The sequence below is a fragment of the Scomber japonicus genome, chromosome 16 (assembly GCF_027409825.1).
Source record: "Scomber japonicus isolate fScoJap1 chromosome 16, fScoJap1.pri, whole genome shotgun sequence".
Taxonomy (NCBI): domain Eukaryota; kingdom Metazoa; phylum Chordata; class Actinopteri; order Scombriformes; family Scombridae; genus Scomber; species Scomber japonicus.
This window is the reverse complement of record NC_070593.1, coordinates 19,457,222-19,480,027: the sequence shown is the minus strand read 5'-3', so window position 1 is coordinate 19,480,027 and position 22,806 is coordinate 19,457,222. Positions and strand designations below refer to the sequence as shown.

The window sequence follows — 22,806 nt, the reverse complement described above, 5'->3', positions numbered from 1 at the left end:
CAGTGATATTTAATAAGTCATTAATGAGAAGATCATTGTCATTTGTAAAATCAGAAGAACCCTAACCCTAATCTTGTGTACCATCCAATAAACAGGCAGTCACATGGACACATTTTGAGATATCAGTGAACTGGTTTTGGAGATCATCAGCGACACCGTGTGGCCTGTTTGCAGTCTCACCAGCTCCTGTGTAACTAAGTGTAATAGCAATCCTTCAACAACAGTACTTAAAAGAATAGCCTCATACAAAAAGGAAGTCTGGAAGAAGCATCCAGATAATAGTGCTGATTGAGCAGCACCCAGCATCTCTGTGTGTGTGTGCAGCTGTAGTAAACAGGCAGTGGCAGGCAGCAGCAGGCTCTCTGCAGGGCTACTGCTCCCCGTCACATAAAGGGGCGGACTGGCCCTTTAAGGGGGGATAAAGACAACAGCTCCGCACAAGCCGAGCGCATCGGTGCCGCGCGTTTATAGCTCATCAGGCATTTACACCGGTGCTTCAGGGATAATTCAACATCTGAACATCTCTTTCTAAAGGTGGATTCATCTAAAGTCAAACGTGTTTAAATCCCGGCAGGAGAAATGTGACGCTGCGCCCAGCAGATCTGCTCTCCGGTGCGTAATTGATTCGGTAAGTCTTATTTGTGTCATTTGTAGACGATACATCTGTTTCCACGCCTTTTCTACCAGTACATTTAAACATAGGGTAGAACAAACTCCCTGCCTGAATAGCGCCCTTAAATTGGAGCTTCAGCAGTTTTGATCAAATCCAAGAAAAGGCAGATTTTAGCGTATAAAGTTGGTATTGTGTACGTCTAGTGGCCATCTTTGGATCGTACTTTGAACGGAGGCTGGCGCAGTGTTGAGGAGGTTATAGCTGTTATTACAGTACTGTCATCTATTATAATGGAATAAAGCGTTATAGGCCCGGTGCCAGAGATGATAATTGCCTTAAAGGTTCAATAATAAGACGCTTTAATGATAAACAACCACTCCACTGCTGTCATAGTTTGAAGGCAGCAGCATCACTGCACAACTGCACTCCTTACTGTAGGACTGTAGTCTACAATACCAAGTAGGCTGTACACCAGATGAAAACATAAACTGTAATGCAGTTTAATACAATGACTTTGGGACATTAATTGCATGTTAAGTTAGTATTGAAGCATCACTGTTCAACTGCATTGCATCACACAAGTGTTTTTCTAATGTAAACAGATATGAGAAGGTCTTTAAATCCCTCTATCCTGCCACAGAGAAGTCTCAGTAGGAATGCAGTGTATTGATTTTCTCATTCAGCCATTTGTCTGAGTGATAAACATTAGGTCCATCTATATGACATACTGTAAGCTTCTCTGAGAGCATATTGGTGCAGTCAAATGTCTATGCATTGCACTTCTTCATGCAGTAAGAGATGAAAATAAATGCATATGTGATGTAGTTTCTGGGATTTCTTGGATTTTTTTTTTAATTGAATTGTTTTGTTTGGAGAGAAACTGTCAATCCACACTTCTCCAGTTCATCCAAATGTTCTCCTCTTTTGGGCTAGTCTAAAAATATTCTGTCAAGGTTACTGTTTCACTTCAAAAAATGTCTTTCCTCTGGGTGCTGTCCTATTAAATTGGATTAATGGTGCACTCTTTCCTTTTTTTTTACTTGTTACTAACATGTACAAACACTGGATATTTGTTGCAGGTGTTCAGTTTCGGGATGCTGTTGAAAGTGTCAGTAAATGTTTATTTTTTTGCAGAGTGGACAATCCTGAGCTGCAGCATTTATATTGGCACAGTCCGAATCCTGCAGAGCCCTTCTCTGAAGGAGCTACTGGTTTTGAACTTCCTACCTTTGTGTTGTTTCAGGATATCCTGGCCATCAGAAAAGACTGCACCCTCTCATCTTACCCCAGAGAGCTTCACTCAAAGAAAACATCCAATTAAATAATCATGGAAGACAAACGCAAGAAGCGGAGCCCAAAGGTTTCTCTTCCTCAGCCCCCTCCTCCCCCCATCAACCCTCGCAAACTCTCCGTCCTGCCTGCCAGCAAAAGTGCCACCTTTTCTCTGGGCCTGCCGCAGCCTCCCTCCCCTAAGAACAGAGGCAAGTACAAAAGGTCCATAGGAGCACCAGGGCAGCCCAAAGAGGTGTTCACCGCCGTTGTAGCTCCACCAAAGACCACCAGGTTTGTGTTTTAAAATAACAGGAAAATGCTACAGAGAACATCGTGTGCAATTATTTTGTAACTTATTTCTCATTTTCATGCAGATAACTGGCCAAATAAGATAATGTGAGATCACACAGTGTACTCAGCTATATGTGAATACAGTAAAAAAAAAAAAAAAAGTCATTGGTAAAAATAAGTAAATACCACATTTTTGGAGTACCTCAGGATCCAAGACACTACACTCACCATATTGCACTGACTTGTAGTGTAAGTGTATCTGTAGTAAATAAGGAAGTTTGCACTCCACCTTAAAATGTAATCACAAAAATAAACACTATCACTGATATTGACTTTGTATGCGTGTGATGAAAAGATTAAAGGTTGGAGTGTTTTTTTAGTATTTGTCAGTGAGTTACAACAGCAGGTCAACAGGTTCCTGATGTTTTCTGCCTGTTTTTTTAATATGTCAGGCCCCACAAGGAGAAACCCCGGGCCCCCCAGCCAGCAGGGCCCAGTAAAGTAGTCCAGTCTTCCCCCCTGCAGCACTCCTTTCTCACAGATGTCTCAGATGTGAGAGAGATGGAGGGAGGGCTCTTAAACCTCCTCAACGACTTCCACTCAGGAAAACTGCAGGCTTTCGGTAAGACAACCTTGTGTAGAAAGGCCACCGAGGGAATATTTTGTTACAGCCTGAAAAAAAAGCCAGGTGAAAACTGGCTTTGTTACATGAAACAGGCTGTAATCGAATGACTGTGGTGCTATTTTGGCACATCTGCTGCCATGGAAATACTTTTGACTTTGGTACTACACTTTGTTCCATAGGAAACTCACAAACAGCTGTCTGGTTCAATCCCTCTGTATTTTAGGGAAGGTGTGCTCCTTCGAGCAGCTGGAGCACGTGCGTGAGATGCAGGAGAAGCTTGCACGACTGCATTTCAGCCTTGACAGCCATGTGGAGGAGCTTTCAGAGGACCAGAGGAAATGTGCCTCTGACCACAACCTGGAGCACCTCCTCTGTAATGTAAGCACAGTCCTGGTTGTCTTTTATATAGTAAAAGAATGAGGCAGGTTTCACTGTAGATTTCACTGAAGCTGTGAAGTAAAATACTTCCACACAACACTGACATTGCTTCACCACTGAGACACTTTAAGAAGATTTAACAATATGCCTTAAAATAACAGTTAGGTGCCTAAATGAAGACTGTATTTCAAACAAGGAACATTATGCGCATTATGTTTACCGTGCATGCCACATAATGACAGCATCCCTGGTTTCCGGCAAGGTACCTTTGCTGCAGGTCACTTCCCACTCTCTCTTTCCCTGTTTCCTGTCTCCCTCTATTCCACCTAATATCAAAATAAAGGCAAAAAGCCCAAAAACAAATCTGTAAAAAAAAAAGAATGCATTTCCAACTTGTTACACACACTGATTGCATTCAGTTTCCCTTATGTTTATCCACAGCATGTTCAGCTCTGGCTCAAAAACCAAATATTAACACTTTTCAAAATAAGAACATAAAATCAGGAGGAAATCAAATGAATGGGTCAGTGGTGAAATACTACAGTGTACATTTTATTTTGATCTTTAATGGGTCAAGCTCATAACTTACAACATATTCAGTGCATGTGTCCACTTTTCCCTCAGGTTCACTCTTAGCTGTGATATACTAATATAAATACAACACTGTATAATGAAGACTGTTTGAGATTAGATTCAACATACGTGTTCAAATTGTTAAGAGGTGCTGAGGTACTAGCATGCTAAAATGTTAATATTATCTAGCACAAACAGTGATCCATGAATGCCTTGAAACAGTTTCTATTGTTGGCATGTTGTGTGCCTCCTAGTTACCCACGCCTGAGGCTGGTATGCTGGCTGTGGAAATTACAGCGCTACAGTATGTGTGAGGGAGGCGAGAAAAAGCTTTCAGCTCATTACTGACATCGGAGCTGCCAGGAATACTTGCGAGCTGTAGCAGCGATCTGACACAGAGCAGACGAGCTATGAAGTGACTTCCCTTTGTGTGGATAAGAAGGGACATTGAGAATTTGCCTTTGTAAACACTGTAGTCAGATGATGGGAGCTGAATTCAAATATTGACCGAACAAGCACTAACACACACGCACACGCACACACACACACACACACAGGCTGTTATGTAATGTGATCACATTTACTGATTAGGCCCTTGTAGTACCACAGCATTTTGCATTTTCTATTTCTGACTGTTTCTATTTTCAACACGTCTCATGCAACTGTGTCTTTCATTTGTTCCTGCAGCTGGAGGAGCTCAGCACCTCAATGTATCCTTTTCTAATCCAATGACTGTTTGTTTACGGAGGAACACCGGATTTGAATAATGTTTCCAGTTCAAAGTCCTTTTTGTGTGAATCCTTAATGTGTCTGCGTTTAGACAAAAGCTCCACTTGGCTGAGAACCAGGACCTGCCCAAGACATCTGGCCCCTGACAAAGTGAGGTGTGGAGGACGGCAACCGCACACACTCATCTTCTCACAACATCTAACCAGTCCAGGTTGCCATGGCATTGATCCAGCTGCCTTAGTAACAGAATGGAAAGATCCACGGGAGGAGGGGCTATTTTTTCCATTTGGTCAGCGAAGCCGAGGGAACAATACAGTGACTCAAAAGCAGCAAAGCATTAAATGAACATGCCAACCAAAATCATAAACCCCCCCCCCCCTCATTCATAGCACAAGAAATGATCGGCGGGTTTACCGAACAGTTGTGTTGAAAGGAAAACATTGTGTCAAAGTTTGGAAATGTTGTCGTCGACTAACTTGGCTTCAGTTAGTTGTTACATCACTGGGTAACAAATATCTGAATCCAAGTGAGTAGAATCTTCAGTCCTTTAGTCTCCATTACAAAAAGCACATCTCATGAACTTAACTTAATGAACTTATATTGTGTTTTCTTATTTTATATTATGTTTGGTCTTTTAATAGACCCCATAATGTTACATGCTGTTAGGAAAGATCAGGAAAACGTAGGCATATTTAAGGTAGCAACCATATTCGGCCCCTGTTGACAACACTGTGGTTTTAACCTACATGTTTTAAGGGAATTTTCACTTTTGCTATTATTCTGAGTGCACTCCCTCATTTTTATATCTTTGCTAAAAGTTTAATACTGGAAGCAACTGGATTTATTAAAAGCTGGTGAACCCTTTCTTTATAACTGCATTTAAAAGGGACTATGTGGGAAGACCTAATGTACAAAGTATTTGATTCAATTAAATGTAAAATGGTTGATATGATGTTTTGCCAATGTGCAGCTCAGCTACTGTATTTGATGGTTTAGTATGTAAGTGAAGTTGGAAGATTTTATCAGTGCTTCTTCAGAACTGCCTTCATGTATATGAATGAGAGCAGCAGCAGCAGCAGCAGCAGCAGCAGCAGCAGCAGCAGCATCCCTCCAAGCACAAGCTAGTCCACCCTGCTACTGAAATGCTGTAAAATCACCTACTGTAACATGTAGGTCATCTCCAGTCTGACATCCACTCCTCTCTCATGACACTCTGTTGAATAGCACATTCATACAGCAAAGCAGCAGGTATTCATCTCTGTACAGTTCAATTTCAAAATGGCAGCTACTTTCATGATTAAATGTTCAGGTGGTGAGATAATGATTTGCATTAGATTGAATTCCAGACTTGGCCATAACATGTAATCCCAGACAAGCCCATTAAAGCGACGTTACTGTTGAATCAGAGGAATGAAGGCGTGTAATTTCTCAAAGCATCTTACATCCAGTTTTTAAAAATGTAATAACTTTTTTTGTTGTTTTGTACAGCTTGCTAAGCCTACCTCTTTTCCAAGGCCTAGGCCTGGATAGCCTCTATAGTGACAAGCTACATTTCATGATGTCACTATATAAAAAAAGGTCCTAGACAGCTATTTTCTGTTGTTTTACATGTTAGAAGGCAATTTGCCAGAAGATGAGTTAGGCAACATGCCATATGATTTAGACACTACTGAAAGAGAACCTGAAGATTCTCTCATGTGTATCATTGACTGTACCCATCAATAAATGTTAATTTGGCAACTTAAAAGACAATACGTGTTTCAGTGACAGAACGTAATGCCTCTTCCAGGTTTTTACACGTGTCATGTGGTGTACTACACAGCCTGTCAACATGATTGTGTAAGGTCTTCTGTGGCTCTGGAAAGTTTGAAAAACTCATGGAGTTATCAGGGTTATCTCAGTTTGGGCTTTTTGGCAGAAAGCTTACTTTCCAATATGCTGATAAAACATGCTGTTGAACTTTATTAAAAAGGTCAAAACCCCCTCTACCCCAATTCCACTATATTTTGAAAGAGACACTCACACAAGCTAGTTTTACAGAAATAAAACACTTTATTATATATCAATCTGTCTTTGCTCTTGTTCACAAACAAGTTTAATATAATTTAACAACAGATGAGTTAAAAGGCTACTTGAAGACTGGCACTATACTGAGACAGAATCATCGATCTGGGCCTTTAATGTTTCTCAGGCAACCGCAGGAGTAAAGCTGAACTCCTTATCCTTTTGAAACCAACCTTGATCTAGGCATCAGTGTACATAGATATATATATATATATATTTATTTAACAAAAATATAAACAATTTTGATCCTGCCAGTACATTTTGGTCATGCAAAAAAGAAAAAAGAAAAAGACAGAACGAACTCAGCACATCATTAACAGGATTTTAAACCATTACACAATAGATAAATTAACTGTACCGTCATACAGCATATGATTACAGACCAGGCTAATACTGTGCAAATACACATTTGAGCTGTACAAAAGTATTTTGTACTATTCTTGTTAATCTCAATTTACAAATCTTTAAAACTACATAAGACATCTTAAAAATATCACATCACATTTGATGAAACAGCAAAAATATACACTTTTCAGGTCCCTGTCTTCTTCCTTCTTTTTGTGCATTTAGATTTTACATTCTGCAATAGTCTTTCTGATTTGTCTACAGTACATGTTTAGATTATGAAAAAAAGGGATGACAATGATGGTAAAATGTAAAATTCATGATGTCTTATCATGATAATGAGCTACCTTTTCAAAGTGCAAAGAGAGCAGGTTGAGTATGTGTAAGACCTGATGTCAGTATGTTACAATTATCCATGCTTCTGTACCAGAGGAAATCTCACTGAGATAAGAATAAGAGCTCCTAATCTTTAAGGACTTTCTCTTTATTGATATAAAAGTGCAGGCACTGTAAGAAATGTAGAACATCTCTGTCTTCAAGTAAGGTCAGTGTTGTGTCAATGCTCTTCTCTTCCAACATTTGGTAGTGTTTGGATTCTGCTTTACCTTTAGGACAAGGTCCTCAGGACCTCATTTAAACCTTTGTGGACATTGGCAGGTTGGGAGGCAGCAAACTCAGTCAGGCTGGGCCCCATCTGGACATAAAGGGCTTGGCACAGGTTGGCGGTAGCACCGCGCACACTGCCGCCCCGGCCATGAATGGTCCCACTGTGGGTAGAGGTGCCCAGGAGGTGCCACAGCAAGGGCAGCACTTTCTGCTCCACCATCTGAGGCTTGCGAGGGTACAGCTCTGTCACAAGATCTGGATATAAAAAGTGGGAATTCACAGAGGTGCTTAATCATACAAACCGGTTGAAAAGCTCAGAGTAAAACTTACTACATCTGACAGAGTGATTATAACAGACATACCTGCAACCTTTTCAATAAGGTCCACCTTTGCTTTGCCGCTTAAAAACTGAGCCTTGGTGCAAAAAGGCTGGAGAAGGAGTATGTTATCTGCCAAGGAAAGAAAAAAATATATCACGTACAATTTCTCAAATCAGACTGGACCTCAAATTTCACCTATACCAAAAGTTTCTGAATTCTAGAAATTAGTACCAATATTTAAGATTAGTGCATCAATAGCTCCAATAGCAGCAGAGTAGATAGCGTTGTTCTTGGAGTTGAGGTGATTGTCCACGATTGCTGGGACTAGGATGTTGACCACTTGGGACAAGTTTTCCTTCATCAAGTGGATAATTTTCTGTAGTGACTCGAGTGCATACAGATTGACCTTGCTGTTGGATTCCTGCAGCCTGGCCTTGAAGGCATCAAACACCTGAAAGAAGGGAGAATACAGAGAGAAGAACAAAGGTTAAAAGTGGAAGAGAGATAGTTAAGTGATGTTTTTCCCATTGATTTTTATGATTAAAATTAAGAACCATGATAAGGGACATAAAAGAAATACTGATGAAATTAGAATGAAATCTCTACTAACTGGGAATATACTATTGATGACCATGTTGGGGTTGTGCTGGCAGTCCATCACTAGCTGGTCGATTCCCTTGATCCTCTCTCTGAAGTCCTTTGAATTCAGCAGACCAGAGATCTGCTTGATGTATTCAGTTTTGTCTGCAATACTCTGTGTCTGAGATCTACAGCTGTAATTGCTATTGGACTCCCTGTAAAAAAGCAGAAAATAGTCAATTGTATATCTTTATAAACCTGTGAGTTAAATATTAGTAATTTACTTTTCATATGTATTTTTGCAGTTTGTGTAAGCTATACCTCTATCTCAGAGGTACTGTACTGTTTAATAGTTACACACACCTGTAGGTCTGGTTGAGTGGCTCTCTGGTGAGAGATGAGGCCCTCACTGTGCCACTGCCTGGAAGGGAGCGTCTGCCTCTGGCAGATTGGGTATCTTGAGGCATCTCACCAAGACCCTAAAATTACCCACAGTCTCAATGTAAGATGACAGTATTTGACCTTTAGCAAAAACACCAACACTGTATTTACATGCAGGAGCAAACACTGCACCTTTGTCTTGAGAGTGAAGACGGTGTCTCTGACAGTTGGCTGGTCTTTGGTGGAGATATATTTCTCCAGGATCTTGTCAAAGTCTGGGTGGGACGACAAGGACAGCAACATTCGACGCCCATAGTACCTGTGGGTTACACCAGAGTAATAATAAACAACAAGACCATAGGAGTTGAAGGAGATCATCTGTATTTCAAATATATTTTAATTGATTCATAAGGCAGATTTCATGGTACCAACTAATCATCCAACATTTTGTGAATCAGAAGATATAAATAAATATAAAGTTCTTCATTTGTGTAAAACACATACATGTAGATTGAATCAGTGCATACAAGATTTGTAAAAATGTCACTGAAACTCTCTACATACCTGGCTTCCTGTGAGGAGTCTTGTGCGAGCTTGGTGACTGCAGGCAAGATTCTGTCAGTGACATCTTTTCCTCCAGAAAGGAGACGGGCAGCACCAACCTTGTCCACCAGATTGGCCAGATGCTGGGCAGTGCACTTCCTTACCACTGCATTAAGATGACTAACAGCAGAGGGAAAACCCATTCAGCATTTAATGATTAAAATGTTTAACAATTCAGTTTTAGGATAATGTGAAAGATAAAGAGATTTATCACTATATTTAGTGAAATAGCCCTTTACTGTATGTGAATGTGATAAGTGCATACTGACCTGAGCCCCCCAGAGAGAAGCGCATTGATGCCACGAGTGGGGGTGCAGTGCTGCACCATGCAGTCCAGTGCGGCATCAACATCCTGCCTAATAAAGGCATTAGTCTCCCCGGCCTTCTGCAGTAAGGCTTTAACTGTGCCCTCCAGCTCCTGGTCCATTGTCTTCTGCAGGTGGCTGTACAGGTCACCCAGTGTACACACTGCAACCCTGGACACACCTGACCGCAGATTCTTCACCTGAATAAGAAGGATGTTATTGATGTGTAATGGGCAACAGCATACTTTCAGCACCAAACAATAGAACATGGAGATACACAGTATATTAAACACAGAATTAAAGAAAAGCAATTAACAAAAACAGTTAGTGTCTTGTGTCTATGCAGTGCCCTGACTACACAACTGACAAATGAAATTGATCTGCAAAATCAGATATCAGATATGTAAATGAGAAAAAAGCAGTTCAATTTCAGTAATATGTATCAAAAATGATGTGGGATGGTTACACAACAAGAATAGCTACCTCTTGAATGAGAGACAAACAGACATCATGAAGCCTGCCCTGGAGTGTGTCTGAGTGGTAGTGGGCCAAAGAACGCAGGAACGTCAGACCTTCTATCTTCTTCTCCCTTAAAAAAAAACAAAAAAACAAGGTAGGTAATTAGCTCATCAAAAGCAGCTAAATACTTTTTCTCATTCTAGATTCTATAAACTTCCATAGGACCCTTGGATTTGAGTCCAGTATGAGGATCAAAACTATTCTCATCTGAAGCAGTAAAACATTGCGAGTGTTTCTCACCAGTCCTCTGAGCTCAGCAGGTTGAAGCTCTGGGTCAGTGCCAGCTCGGGCTTGGAAAATGGACACAGCTCCGGAGGCTCTGAGAGATTTTTCTTGTGGCCCACAGCACCAGGAGACAGCTCATCTAAATGGCCCATCAGTCACCACACAACACGCAGACACACAGATTCAGTCTCATGTTACATCTCTATCAGTCTGAAAACAAGCAGTGTGTGTGGGTGGCGGTGCATTAACAGTAGGTTGTCAAAACAAAGCACTGTTGCACATTATCCAAAGCAAACATCTTATTCACCCATGCTCCGATGGCTTTGACAGTCTAATTAATGTTCCAACATTTTCTATTTCTATAAACAAAGACCTGTTAAATCACTGGTTTATCTATTGGAAAAATCTATAAAGTCTATATAAAGTCTTTATCTATTGCAGTGGAATATTGCTAAATTGCAAACCAGTGTCAAGACCAACTGAGAGAAGATATGGAGCAACATGCTTTGGTTGTTTAAAAAGTAAAAAAAGAGACATTTTGTGGAGCATGTAGATGAAACATGGGGCTTTCAGATCCACTGACCGGAGCTGTGGGACAGCGAGGGTCGGGTCCTGCTGAGGCTAGGAGCCCTCCTGAGACGGGACAGGTTTTTGGGGTTGGGGGGCACTGTTGGGGGGCTTGGCTGGTGGGGCGGAGTGAAGCACTTGATGGGGCTTTGGGGGCCGGGTGGGCTGACAGGACTGGTGGGGCTGATGGGCGACTCGTCAGAGGGAGGGTCTGCTTTAGAGGAAATCAGTGTGCTTCCGTTCAGATGTAGATCTACAGCAGAGAAGAGAATCATTTCAAGTCTGTGGCTACAAACACTGAAAGATATTATATTTAATTTCTTTAAAGATAATGACAAAAAACAAAATATATAAGTACAAATATAGTAAATAAAGACAAATTTAAAAATTTCTGTAAATTAAAAGTGTTTTTTCTTTTGCTATTGATTGTCTGAACATTTCACATATGGGTAACTATCATAAATAACTATTATGTGTTTTGAGACACAAATTTATTGCATTTGTTAAATACAGAGATTAAGATATTTATTTATTTCATTATGAGGACCTAAGAGGATCCTTGGAATAAATATTTCCAACCATCAGTAAAAATCTAAAAAAAGAGAAAAATTGACTACAATTTGAACTTTAAATTAAGGTCCACATTATGAGGAAATATGAATGTATGCATAAATTAAAACAACCGATTTACAACTTGTCTCTTGCCTTTGATGAATAATTCTTTGATCTCCTCTGTAGGTGAGTCTGACAGCATCTGTCTGACACGGTGGCGAATCTTGTCTCGTGTGTTGTCCCCTTGACAAAACGGCCCTTCTGACTGATCCTGACGCTGCAGCCGCATTTTATCCCGGCTAAATCTCGCATTCTTCACCCTCTCCTGTGCATGCAACAGTAGAAAACACACCAAGTATTACTTTGGTAACTGGAAACTTTTCATCATGTACTATGATTTACCATCAGACAAAGTGTGACTAACCTTAACCTCATCTGGACGAGGGATGTCACCACTGTCTTGGTGAGTGGCAGACATAGCATGGCTGTAGATGCCTCCTGAGGGATCAGTGGGAGGTTTGGCCACTGAATCACCCTGCTCAAGTGTCAAGGCCACTCCTGGACGACTGGAGGACACTGCAGTGTCAAACATGCCTATGAAACATGAGGGTGGTGTAATTAGTAATAACATCTACTTAAAATTTTAAGAGTGCACAGTTTAATTTTGATCATGATTGGAAGAATGTGTTATATATGTTTCTTTGAAACTCAAACAGGACTTTGGGAAGCTTTTCCTTTCAGTCTGTTGTAAAACAACACTGAAATAAAATACTAGTTCAGCCACAGAGCAAAATATTGGATAAATAATTACTCATGACCACACTGACCTCTTCCGATGACTCCTTCAGGCATGTCCATGACTGTGGAGTTCCTGCTGTTGTGGTTCTGAGACCCTAAAGGTAAAATGAAATGACTCATTTCATTATTTAAGCACAAAAAATAAAATCACAAAATGTTCTTTTCGATATCACTGCTGACTTACCTTTAGCAGGTTTCAAAGCTCTGACTGACTCCCGGCAGGCTGATTTGACCAACGGAGGGGAGGATCCTGTTGTCTCTTCCTCGGCTTTGATTGTTCCATTGGAGTAAGTGACTCTCTGCCCAACAACACCAACCTCAGATGACATTTCATTTCTCTGAGACAATCCTTTACAGAACAAAAACAAAAACAAGAATTAGACTGAAACCAATTCAACACAATACCCAATACTATTTCAATCCCTTTTATACCTTGGAGGCTGCTATAGTCCATGGACACAGAAGATCTCAGTTTTGCAGAAGGATCTCTTGCAATGCGAGGCTTAACTCTTGAAGAGGTAGAGTTTCCAGGACTGTTGGCAGATGTGACAAGTGAGAAATTAAGCTGGAAAACTGCCCGGCACTGTTCAACACATGGTTATCCAACACCAGATGGTTACTGGTTAAGATTGGCACTAAGTCTATGATAATATTTACTCTAACTGAAATATAACAACAGGCTTGTGCTGACGAATGACCAAACATATGGTGGCTCAAAAATAGCGGATCCTTTACCTGGCTTTGATGCCATTGAAACCGGAGTTGGCAACTGAGCTCAGACTGAAAAGACCACTCTCACTGGTTGAACTGGTAAGCATGGGAGAGGTGTGCGATGGTGAGTCCAGACCTAACCTCACAGCTGAGTCAGGGCTGTCTGGGTCTGAACTGCTAAGGCTCACTTTGGCCCTCTTCTTGGCAGCACTGTTGCGCAATGAGCGCAGTGAGTTCAGCATCTGTAAGCAACACACATATTGGAGAATTATTATTGATGAATCTAAACTGTGGCACCCTGGAATAGCAGACATGACCCTCCCATTACATTATTGATCATAAAAAAATGTACAGGCAGTTTGCTGACCTCCTGCATATCCAGAGGATCTTCCTCTTGTGGATCTTGTGCTGTATTGATGCTAACAGGGTCTAGGTGAAGGTCCCTTTCTAGTTGCTGATTTTGAGGGCTTCCTGGAGCATTAGACCTCTGCCCATTATGAGAATAGGCCTGTTCTGCTTGAGGAACAACTGGTGAGATAGAGAGGGTTGCCCTGGTGCTGCTCAGAGCCCGACGGAACGACGAGGTGGAAGGAGAACTCACAAGGGAGGCACGAAGAGGCCTGGGAGAGCATCTGCTAGAGAAGTCTCCTGGAGGGGGCAGGGCAGGAAAGAAAGAACTGATGAAGTGAACTAATGACATAAAACAACAACATTTCCACATGCAGCAGACAACCACATATTGACTGACATCTTTTTACTAGATTACCCTTTGCTGTGCCTGCTGTGTCTCTCCAGGGGCTGGTGTCTCGCTGGTGAGGGGTGTTGTCTTTCTTGTTGGGCCAGGTGTTGGACATAGAGAGGGAAGAGTCAGCATGATGGCGGGACAATGTTGGAGTAAGCATGCCTCCCGGGAGTGTAGCCAGTGGGTAGGAGGGCAGTAGGAAGGAGCCAGGTGTGGTTGGGTTAGAGGGGAGAGAAAACGTGCGCTCAACACTGGGGTTCCTTGGAAGCACACGCCCCTTAGAGGCCACTGTGAGACAAGGTGTTCACACATCAGGCTGAATGTTTAAAGCTGCCAATTCAATTTTCACATACACGTAATAACGTCCAGAATACATTTCTAAAATATTTTTGAAAAGTTAGCAAATAATTTTGGGATGATAACTCCTTACTGTTATCGGAGTCAGTGAAGTTGGTGGTCTTAAAGATGTCAGGGTCTAAGTTTAGGCTTCCACTTCTTCTGATGCGTGCAGGGGACTCCCTCCTTGTGGAGGATTGTGGCTTCGGTGGCTCTGCTGAACCTACATGGAAATTATATTTTTGAAATGCTAACAGGGTTGCACAATAGTCAACTAACATGGCAGTAACACAACCCCCCAGTCAACCCGTGGTTAAAAAAGCCGTATTGTATTGTCAGTCCTTTGTTACAATACATTTAATGACAAAAAAGAACAAACTGCACTATAGACCGCTCCAATGAATAAAGGAATTAAAGTCATTTGGTGATTGTACTTTATCTGGTAGTATCACAGGAAATTCATTTTTAATTGTTAAAATAATTCTTCTTGTGGTCAGTTCATAAACAAATTAGAGTTGAAGTCAGTTTAAGCCAGCTGCTCGTTTGACGGCACTGACAGGCTGCTATAAACCTACAACCCCTTTCTATAGTTACAGCAAAAGTAACACTGCACATTTCTAGCCTTAATGAAGCCTTGCAAACACATTCATTTGAGCACTGGACAAATAACTTGTGAAAAAAGGAAAATGTCACATCATGTTTGCAATATGCACGCTGCTGTCTTATTCTTTGTAATGTTAACAGATGCAAAAACAGCAATGTCAGGTAAAATCTTAAAGAATTTGGAGACAAACTTGTGGGAGTACTCCCACTATCAGGCTAGAATTTAGATAACTAAACAGCAGGTGAGTGGTGTAAGGTGGTACGGTGTAATGGTCTCTTCTGGCATGACACTCATCTGCCAAGCAGCCTTTCAACCGCGCTCATCTCTCAGGGCTTCTGCTGACATGTGGCGGTGTGACTCCTATGACTCAGCAAGATAATCCAATTCAAAGCTGCTCTAATCTAAGTCCGGCTAAGGTGTACCAAGGCAACCATTCACCTGCACTTGTCACCTCATGTGGGATTAATATGAGTATCAGTGAAGGAAGGTATTGGCACTTACTAAAACTGGGTATGTATGTCTCTGGACTCAGCTTCCTGGACAGGGGAAGGAAATCCTCATTGGCCACCTATGAGTAGACAGAAAATGATCTCATTCAATAGCAACAGTAATAAAGGATGTTGGAAGTTCAAATAACTTGAAACAGACCAGATAGGTCAGACTAGAGTAGTGGACGTTCTGCTCCTTTAAACAACCTTAACTCAATGACTGTTCTCACCAGAGTTTTACCGTCACAATGCAACCTGTGAAACCGTGGTCTAAAATAAACAAATGAAGCACTAAGAGAGTAATGAGAGATTTTTTTCCATCCGTGCTTACATCTCTGTGAGAGCCTGTGGCTGAGGTTAGTCCCACTGCCTCCAATCTGATCAACACTCACTGTGCAGCACGGGGTGTGATTGCAATCAACACTTGAGCTGTAAATAAGCCATGTTTTACAAGCATAACCCTGTAATATTAGCAATTATGTTTCACGCCCCCTACAAGAAGTATGCCATGTGGTAATGGGGTTGCTGGGAAACAGACGCTGCTGTAAACAGAAGGTTTTCAAATGGAAGCGTCTAAGCTGGGTAATCGTTCCCAAAACAAAATATGGTGGAATTAATACATCCTGAAACAAAGCCACTCACTATTATTAGAAAAGGGCTGACAAGAGCTTCATTTTAATTACTCTCGGTCATTAGCTGATAAAATATAGTTTGTGTTCCACATTGCATCCTTTAACCCTAAAAATGGTAGGTTGGCCTGGTGTTTAAATACAAAGCTACTTCTCGTGACAGTAAAGGCTTATCCTAACAGCCAAATGTCACTGTTCAAGAAAATGAGTCACCTACTGTGTTTCTTCAAGGAATGGCATCAGTGATCTATGAGTGCTCTGAAATGTTACCCATCTATCTTTCTCTCTTTTTAAAGTAGTTGAGAGCCACATATCCACTGATACAACATAGCACAGTGTTACTCTGCCAAAAGATACTCATTTATTTTAAAATAATGTAAATAAAAGAAGTTATCAAGCATTATGGGTTGTTGAGACAAAAAGAGATGAAAAGATGCTCTGATGTAAATCATACATACGAGACAGCGGTTAATTTAAAATGTGTCTACCCAAGACACATGTTAATGCCAGGTGTGAACAGGGCCTCTGATACAACTATTCGTCTCTGCTGCGAGGTATCCATACTGCGTCAGGCGAGAAAGTTATATTTAAATTCCCACAACACCAAAACTGTCTCAAAGGAAAGTGTCTCTGTCGTCTCCTCGGGCTGGTGCCTTTGGGTGTGACTCAGCTTGTTCAAAACGCAGGTATAAAAAGGCAAATAGTCAAGACCCCAGATTTATTCAAATGAATCAATTCTTACTGTGGTTTAGCTTGATCATTTCTCAGATGATAGAGAGAGTTAAAGGAAGCAAGCGCAACCACAAATAACCACTTTTCATTCTCTCTTCTTCAGTTCCTTTGTGATGACTGCACTCACTGAGTGATTGGGAGCAAATCAACAGAGCTGCCTGGCCACCGAAATACACCGTAATTTCAAAGTCATTGTGAATAACACTGGTGCTCCTAGAACCGCTGTACAGGCAGTTAACAAATGACTGATTAAGCTCTAATTGCCTTGGATTTCAAAGAGTATTTTTAGATGCCCTTTCAAACAAAACAGAGAATACAGCTTGCTGAGTCAAAAACTGCTTCATTAATGTCCATCAATGACAACAAAAAGGACAAAATTTCCATTCGTTCTTTTGGGTAACCTAACCTTTACCAGAATAGCCCTCTAAGCTGTATGTCTTACTTTGACTGAGAATCATAAAGCTTGTGGAAACATACATTGAATCCAGGAATTTTCCCAAATGGCATAATTAGCATGAGCGAGAAGTGAGAATATAGCGAGTGGTGATAGACCCCACCTGTTTAGAGTACTTTCCATTGGGTGTACTGCGTTGCTGGTCATTTTCAGTGGATGAGAAGCTTGACATCTCCCAGGGTAGTTTGTTCTTCCCTTTACCCGCACTGACAATCCTCCTTTGAAGTGGAGGGTCATCAGTAAGGGAGCCTAAGCTGCCATATCCATACAACCGCTCACAGTCTGGTTCAGTTCTGTGGCTCCTGGCACTGCTAGCCCGGCCGCCGTTCATCACCCAGTCCAGATCAGCTCCTGAACCATACTGTGGGTGGGAGCGCTGCCCTGGTTTGGGCACCACCAGGCCATACTCCACTACCCCCTCCGAGGAGAGTTTTGGGAGGACGTGCCTTGCTCGCCTCGCCTGTACAGCTGCCATAAGACCCTCAGCATCCTCGTTGAGTTCAACCATGTCCAAAGCCTTCATTAAAGGCTGTTTTTTCCCTGTGTCAAGGCAATAGTCAAAAACAGCAAACAGCTCAAGAGCTGCATGGCGGACCTTCTTTTTGCTGTCTGCCAGATATGGTGCAACCTCAAAACAAAGTTTGGGGATGTTGAAATCTTTCCTGGGATGAGTGAGCATAGCTGCAATAATAATGTTAAGGACATCTTCCCGGACCCTAGAATTTTTGTGTTTCAAGTTACCAATGACAAGATCTAATACTTGTTGCGGAGAAACAGTTTTCATGATCTGTCGAAACACATTCATATATTCATTCCTGGTGAGGGTGCGAGTGTCCCCTAGGGCTTTGAGAGCCACTAAAACGATCTGTTTGATGTATTTGTCTGCGTTTGTATCTAACTTCTGAATGAGTAAGTTTAAAACTTGTAAGGTACCATACAACACTTTAAAATTACTGTCATCCAGAAGTCGTGGGAGAAAATTTATGAACTCTTCAATACTGTCAGATGGGACTGATTTCATGTCCACTTCTGAGAGGATGTGTTTGAGCTCTTCCACCCCATTTGTGCGATTCTGGTAATTCTTCAGGTCCAGAAGCTGCTGGTGTAACTCCTGGGAGATTAATCCAAGTATCATTATTGATGGCCTTATGGATGTGGTCAAATTTGAGAATTCAAGGAAGCAAACACAATCCATTGAGGACAATAATATTCCTCTTCTTTCCTATGTGCTTTCATCCTGAGCAGGTTGGTGATGGAGAACCGCTCTCCTGTTAGTCAGACTGTAAAAGCAAAACACAGTAAATTAACACAACATACAGGACTGATTATTGCTGTTTACTAACAGCGAAGCAAAAAGTGTATCATAACAGTTTCACTAACAATGCATTTAAACATTTAAAAACGAGTGCATTTACATATGCATTAATATCCTGGTTTTGATCCGTATCATGTTTTTGTTTATATTCGGGGGGAAATGGTAATTCATTTCTCTGTAACATTATCATAACAGTATCCAGGCTCCTGATCATCTGCCTGCAGGTGTGTCTTGATTTCTGGCCATCTCAGCCACTATGAAATGAATCATAAACCTGGGTAAGATGTTTACATACCACAGTAACTTATCTTGGTTATTATCAGTAGTCTGTAGCCAGATTTCTCAAATTGAGATAAGGTCTTATTCAGGTTTCTGAAACTGGAGTAAGCTGAAAACATAACCAGGTTCTTCCAAAAACCCAATCATATCGGGATACTACGCATGTAATCGCACTCATCCAACATCACGATAAATGACCATTATCTACCTTATATGGGAGCGTATGGATGTTCAACCACTTGTGGCTTCCTGCCACTCTAGTTATCTCCAGTGTGGGTCAGATAACATCTACTGCTGTAGACAATTCCCTGCGAATGTAACATTACTTACTATTAAATAATTATCAGAAATGTCGGTTGTAGTCGTAACCAGTTGTATGATAGTATAATGCCTGCAATGGACTTACAATCAATCCCTTGCTACTGGTTACCGTTAAGCAGCCTAATTGGTTAACCTAGCTACCGAGAACATTTAGCAGCTATTATCGTTTAAACGTTGCTAAGCTAACTCCGCTAATTGTCAGTGGTTAGTGTTGGCTGACTGGGCTAGCAAAGTTAGAAAAACGACAAGAAAATAGACCTTGCATTTCCCCTGGTCCTCTTCGGCGACGCTCGACTAGTCTATGTAATGTTAACGTCGTCCAAGTTTCCATGTCCTTCTGCGGCAGTCGCTATTCTCCGAGTGCAGACATTTTTCCTGGTTGTTTAAGCTGGTATCTGGAGTGTTGAATGTTTGGACGCTACAGAGGTATTCACATCGAGAGGCGCCCACACATACACACCATACTCAGACACACACACATACACACACATCGAGGCAGCAAAATGGCGAATACATGTCGCAAACTGAAGAGCGCTTCCATGGCGACGCTCCTGCAGGCGGCATCATCACCACAGAGCTGCAGTGGAGACTCTGAGCTATGACTCTGAGGGAAAGTGAAGAAGCAGTGGGCAAATTATAATGTAACACGCCTTAAACTACATGTACTATGAATATTATGTTCCATTTGTGCACTGATGTCTGGGTTACAAATACTCATATTTATAATATATCATAAATAGCATAAATATAAATCAAAATGGATAGTTCTCTGTTAATACATGTAATGCTTTTCTGGGTATGTAATGTAGAAAAGTCAATATTTGCTCAAATAGGCTATATTTTAGTAGGCTACTGTATAGTGCTATGTTCTAGTGTCATACAATTATTAATATTTAAAGATCCCCCCCAGACATGTTTTAAGATGCATGTAAAACTGTACTTTGAATATAATTTGTTTAATGGTTTTTCCCACAAAACAAGTTTAATTATGATTAAAATTTCATCTTCTCCCTCTACCTCATTAACAATCCCAGAATCTATAAATATACAAATATATTTATTAATAATATTAAGTTTAATTGTTGGACAGAATATTGCTTCTCCTTCACAGCAGGGTGCAAAATTAGCTTTTTTTTGTCCACCAGCCAAATGACTAGAGTATGTTTACATTTTACCAGCCACTCAGTATATTGCCATTGTTTTGGTTTTTTCACTGGTGAGTGAAGCAAATCTACTTGCATATTTTATCTGCATTTGGCTGGTGGCTGGTGCTAATTCTGTACCCTGCTTCATTTTCCATTCCATTCCCATTGTATGTGCACTGAAGGCTTTAAGTTTCCACAGCACACTTGTGTAAGTTGTATACTGGACCAGGATTGGCTTCTTAATTATTTGTGATGTCACAGATCAAGCTTGTAAGCCCATCCCTTATACAACCAGTGTGTTACATGTAGGGGAATGTATTGGCAGAAATATTGGCAGAAATTGAATATGATATTCATGAGTATGTTTTAATTAGTGTATAATCACCTGAAAAAAACAATTGTTGGGTTTTCGTTATCTTATAGTAGGCCCTTCAACATAGGGAGTGAGTCCTCTTCCACAGAGGTCATTAATTGTGTTGCACTGCTGTGTTTCTACAGTATTCCATAACGGACAAACCAAACACTGGCTCTAGAGAGAGACTTTGTGTTTTTAGCAAGTTTTTCAGGTACTGTTCTTCTACATGCTTAGAGGGGGAGGGTTACTCAGTTGGTTGGAAACCTCACTGCTAGATGCCTCCAATAACTCTAACCCTAACCCTCTTTTACACTGATCCTTTAGAATCTGATCTTTAATGAGCAAAAAGAAACGTTCCACTTCCAGCACATGAATGTGAAAACAGCCTTGGCAGGTCAAACTCTGCATGGACATCATTCTCCTGGTGAAGCTCAAACATTCAAATGTAAGAACAAGAAGAAGAACATATTTTTTTAGTGGCGGGAGAGTTATATAATTCTATCCAGGGTTGCACCCATGGATTCTCTTGGTTGTAGAACACAAATGAGGTTCAGATTTTATATATATATATATATATATATATGTATAATGTTGAAAAGCATTTAACTGTAAAATGACTTCATAAACCAGTCATACAAATTAAGCACATTAACTCCAGCTCTGTATTTAAGTGCACTTTTTATGTAACCGTACTGTCAATTAATGCAACTTTACATGATTATTAAACTGCATTTCAGAAGCAATTTTTTAAACTATACTATTTTTATTTGACAGATGTAGTTATGCAGTTACTTTACAGATTAAGATTGTACATACAAAATTCACGACAAGCTTATAAAATATGATGCATACCATTAATAGTTAAACCCAACAGTATATATTGGTAAATTAAGCTCCACCTGAACAAACTACAGTAAAATTCAGGTGACACATTAATGCATTAGTAACAATTAACTATAAAACTGCAATCAATCTCTGTCACAGACACACAGAAAAATAGGGAAATATGTAGGAGTCTGTCTACACATAGTAAGACAGACATAATATGGATATTTTCCACCACTGTAATCAACTATTGATAAGAGTAAGACTTACACATTCATATTTTTTATACAAGTGAGATGTAAATAAGGGTTTATATTGCTAATTTTAGATTAAATTTGACAAATTTGATTTAATTGTTGTTTGCTTATTGTTGTAAGGCAAATATTTGAATTTAGTCTAAAAAATACTGGTTAAATTTTCTATCATTTACATTTCATTGGGCTGTTGCTTATTGACATGAATATAGCATGACTCTTCTGACTCAATCAAACAGAGAGCCCCCAGAACCAGAACCAGGATCACCCAACACCTTCACAGCTTCTTTCCCTAGGCATCTTTAACAAGGTAAACATACCAGATCACCTCCATATCTCCTTCAAATTCTGTTATACTATGTCTTTGTCCTTCACTTGTTGAAGAAAATCACTGAAGTCCTCATTCAAAGTTTGCTGTGGTGTTGGATGTTTATTGATACCCGGGGATATCAGTGAGCACACTGACACAGAGTGAGTCTGGGACAGTGAACTGACCCAGTGAACTGACCCAGAGCAAATGAAATTGAGGCATTTTATACAGTAAGACCAAGGCAGTGGTCAGCAAAGAAACAAGGGAGGAGAAGGAAGGGAGAGCATTTGCATCCAGACCTTACAGATGCAAAACTTTTATTTATATTATTTTTACACTGTTTTTTAATCATGTCAACATGTAAAAAACAATATAAATAAAAGTATAAAAAGTATTTGCATGCATTTTTTTTCTTACAAATTTGCGACTTTATAATGTCGAGAGCATCTGAGTTTTTTTTATTAATATTACCCTGTCCTCCCTCCTCCAGGTCATTTTATCACTTCTTCCACAGCAGCCATAATGCACGAGAAGCGACTCTCTCCAGTGTTGCAAAGTGAGGCTATGTGATTGCTTAGCAGAATAAAACATCTTTTTTTGAGTTTCACATAGTCTTTATACCTCTATTTATATTTTTCTTTTTTCTAAAATCATGTCAACATGTTTGCACATAGTCCACAGAATCTTTGTAAATGATTGCCCCTCTCTCTCCTTTTTACACAGTTATATTTGTGTTTATTGTTTCATGTTCATGTTAACTGCTTTTTTTTCTGTTGACATCTTGACCGAATTGAATTCCTTGTTACTTGCTACTTGGCGAACAAATGTGACTCTTCCTAGTAAACAGTAGTGAAAACCTTCTCCCTTTGACGACAGCGGACGTAGGTGTGCTGCTGCTGCTGCTGCTCTGTGCTTATAAGAGCTCATCTGTAGCTCTGTGGCTGGCTTTGGTTGGCACTAG

The 22,806-nt window shown here is 40.5% G+C and overlaps 2 protein-coding genes across 2 annotated transcripts; one reads left to right on the top strand and one right to left on the bottom strand.

Annotated features, from left to right (window-relative positions):
• Nucleotides 1-434: 434 nt before the first annotated feature.
• Nucleotides 435-6,213, top strand: ccdc28b (coiled-coil domain containing 28B). The gene is made up of 6 exons (XM_053335550.1): nucleotides 435-628; nucleotides 1,857-2,176; nucleotides 2,629-2,798; nucleotides 3,025-3,179; nucleotides 4,440-4,462; nucleotides 4,573-6,213. The coding sequence occupies exons 2-6, from the start codon at nucleotides 1,941-1,943 to the stop codon at nucleotides 4,625-4,627; spliced, it is 639 nt and encodes a 212-aa protein (XP_053191525.1). The 5' UTR covers nucleotides 435-628; nucleotides 1,857-1,940; the 3' UTR covers nucleotides 4,628-6,213.
• Nucleotides 6,214-6,558: 345 nt separating this feature from the next.
• On the bottom strand, nucleotides 6,559-18,236 carry LOC128375737 (TOG array regulator of axonemal microtubules protein 1). The gene is made up of 22 exons (XM_053336153.1): nucleotides 17,145-18,236; nucleotides 15,240-15,306; nucleotides 14,229-14,357; nucleotides 13,823-14,086; nucleotides 13,424-13,704; nucleotides 13,081-13,298; nucleotides 12,778-12,878; nucleotides 12,530-12,694; nucleotides 12,375-12,440; nucleotides 11,972-12,141; nucleotides 11,701-11,872; nucleotides 11,012-11,248; nucleotides 10,444-10,567; nucleotides 10,168-10,273; nucleotides 9,649-9,884; nucleotides 9,341-9,499; nucleotides 8,969-9,095; nucleotides 8,759-8,874; nucleotides 8,427-8,610; nucleotides 8,048-8,267; nucleotides 7,859-7,945; nucleotides 6,559-7,751 (listed from the first exon to the last, which is right to left on the bottom strand). Exons 1-22 carry the CDS (start codon nucleotides 18,234-18,236, stop codon nucleotides 7,498-7,500), a joined length of 4,575 nt encoding a protein of 1,524 aa, XP_053192128.1. The 3' UTR covers nucleotides 6,559-7,497.
• Between the last annotated feature and the right edge of the window lie 4,570 nt (nucleotides 18,237-22,806).

What these genes read in the sequence shown, in the direction of transcription:
- ccdc28b (XM_053335550.1), top strand. Translation starts at nt 1,941, where the DNA reads ATGGAAGACAAACGCAAGAAGCGGAGCCCAAAGGTTTCTCTTCCTCAG. An exon ending in TGGAGCACCTCCTCTGTAAT is followed by an intron (nt 3,180 to 4,439) that starts GTAAGCACAGTC and finishes TTGTTCCTGCAG; the next exon opens with CTGGAGGAGCTCAGCACCTC. An exon ending in GAGGAGCTCAGCACCTCAAT is followed by an intron (nt 4,463 to 4,572) that starts GTATCCTTTTCT and finishes GTCTGCGTTTAG; the next exon opens with ACAAAAGCTCCACTTGGCTG.
- LOC128375737 (XM_053336153.1), bottom strand. Translation starts at nt 18,236, where the DNA reads ATGGATTGTGTTTGCTTCCTTGAATTCTCAAATTTGACCACATCCATA. An exon ending in ATGGAAAGTACTCTAAACAG is followed by an intron (nt 15,307 to 17,144) that starts GTGGGGTCTATC and finishes GTCTACTCATAG; the next exon opens with GTGGCCAATGAGGATTTCCT. An exon ending in CAAAGAATTATTCATCAAAG is followed by an intron (nt 11,249 to 11,700) that starts GCAAGAGACAAG and finishes TCTCTGCTGTAG; the next exon opens with ATCTACATCTGAACGGAAGC.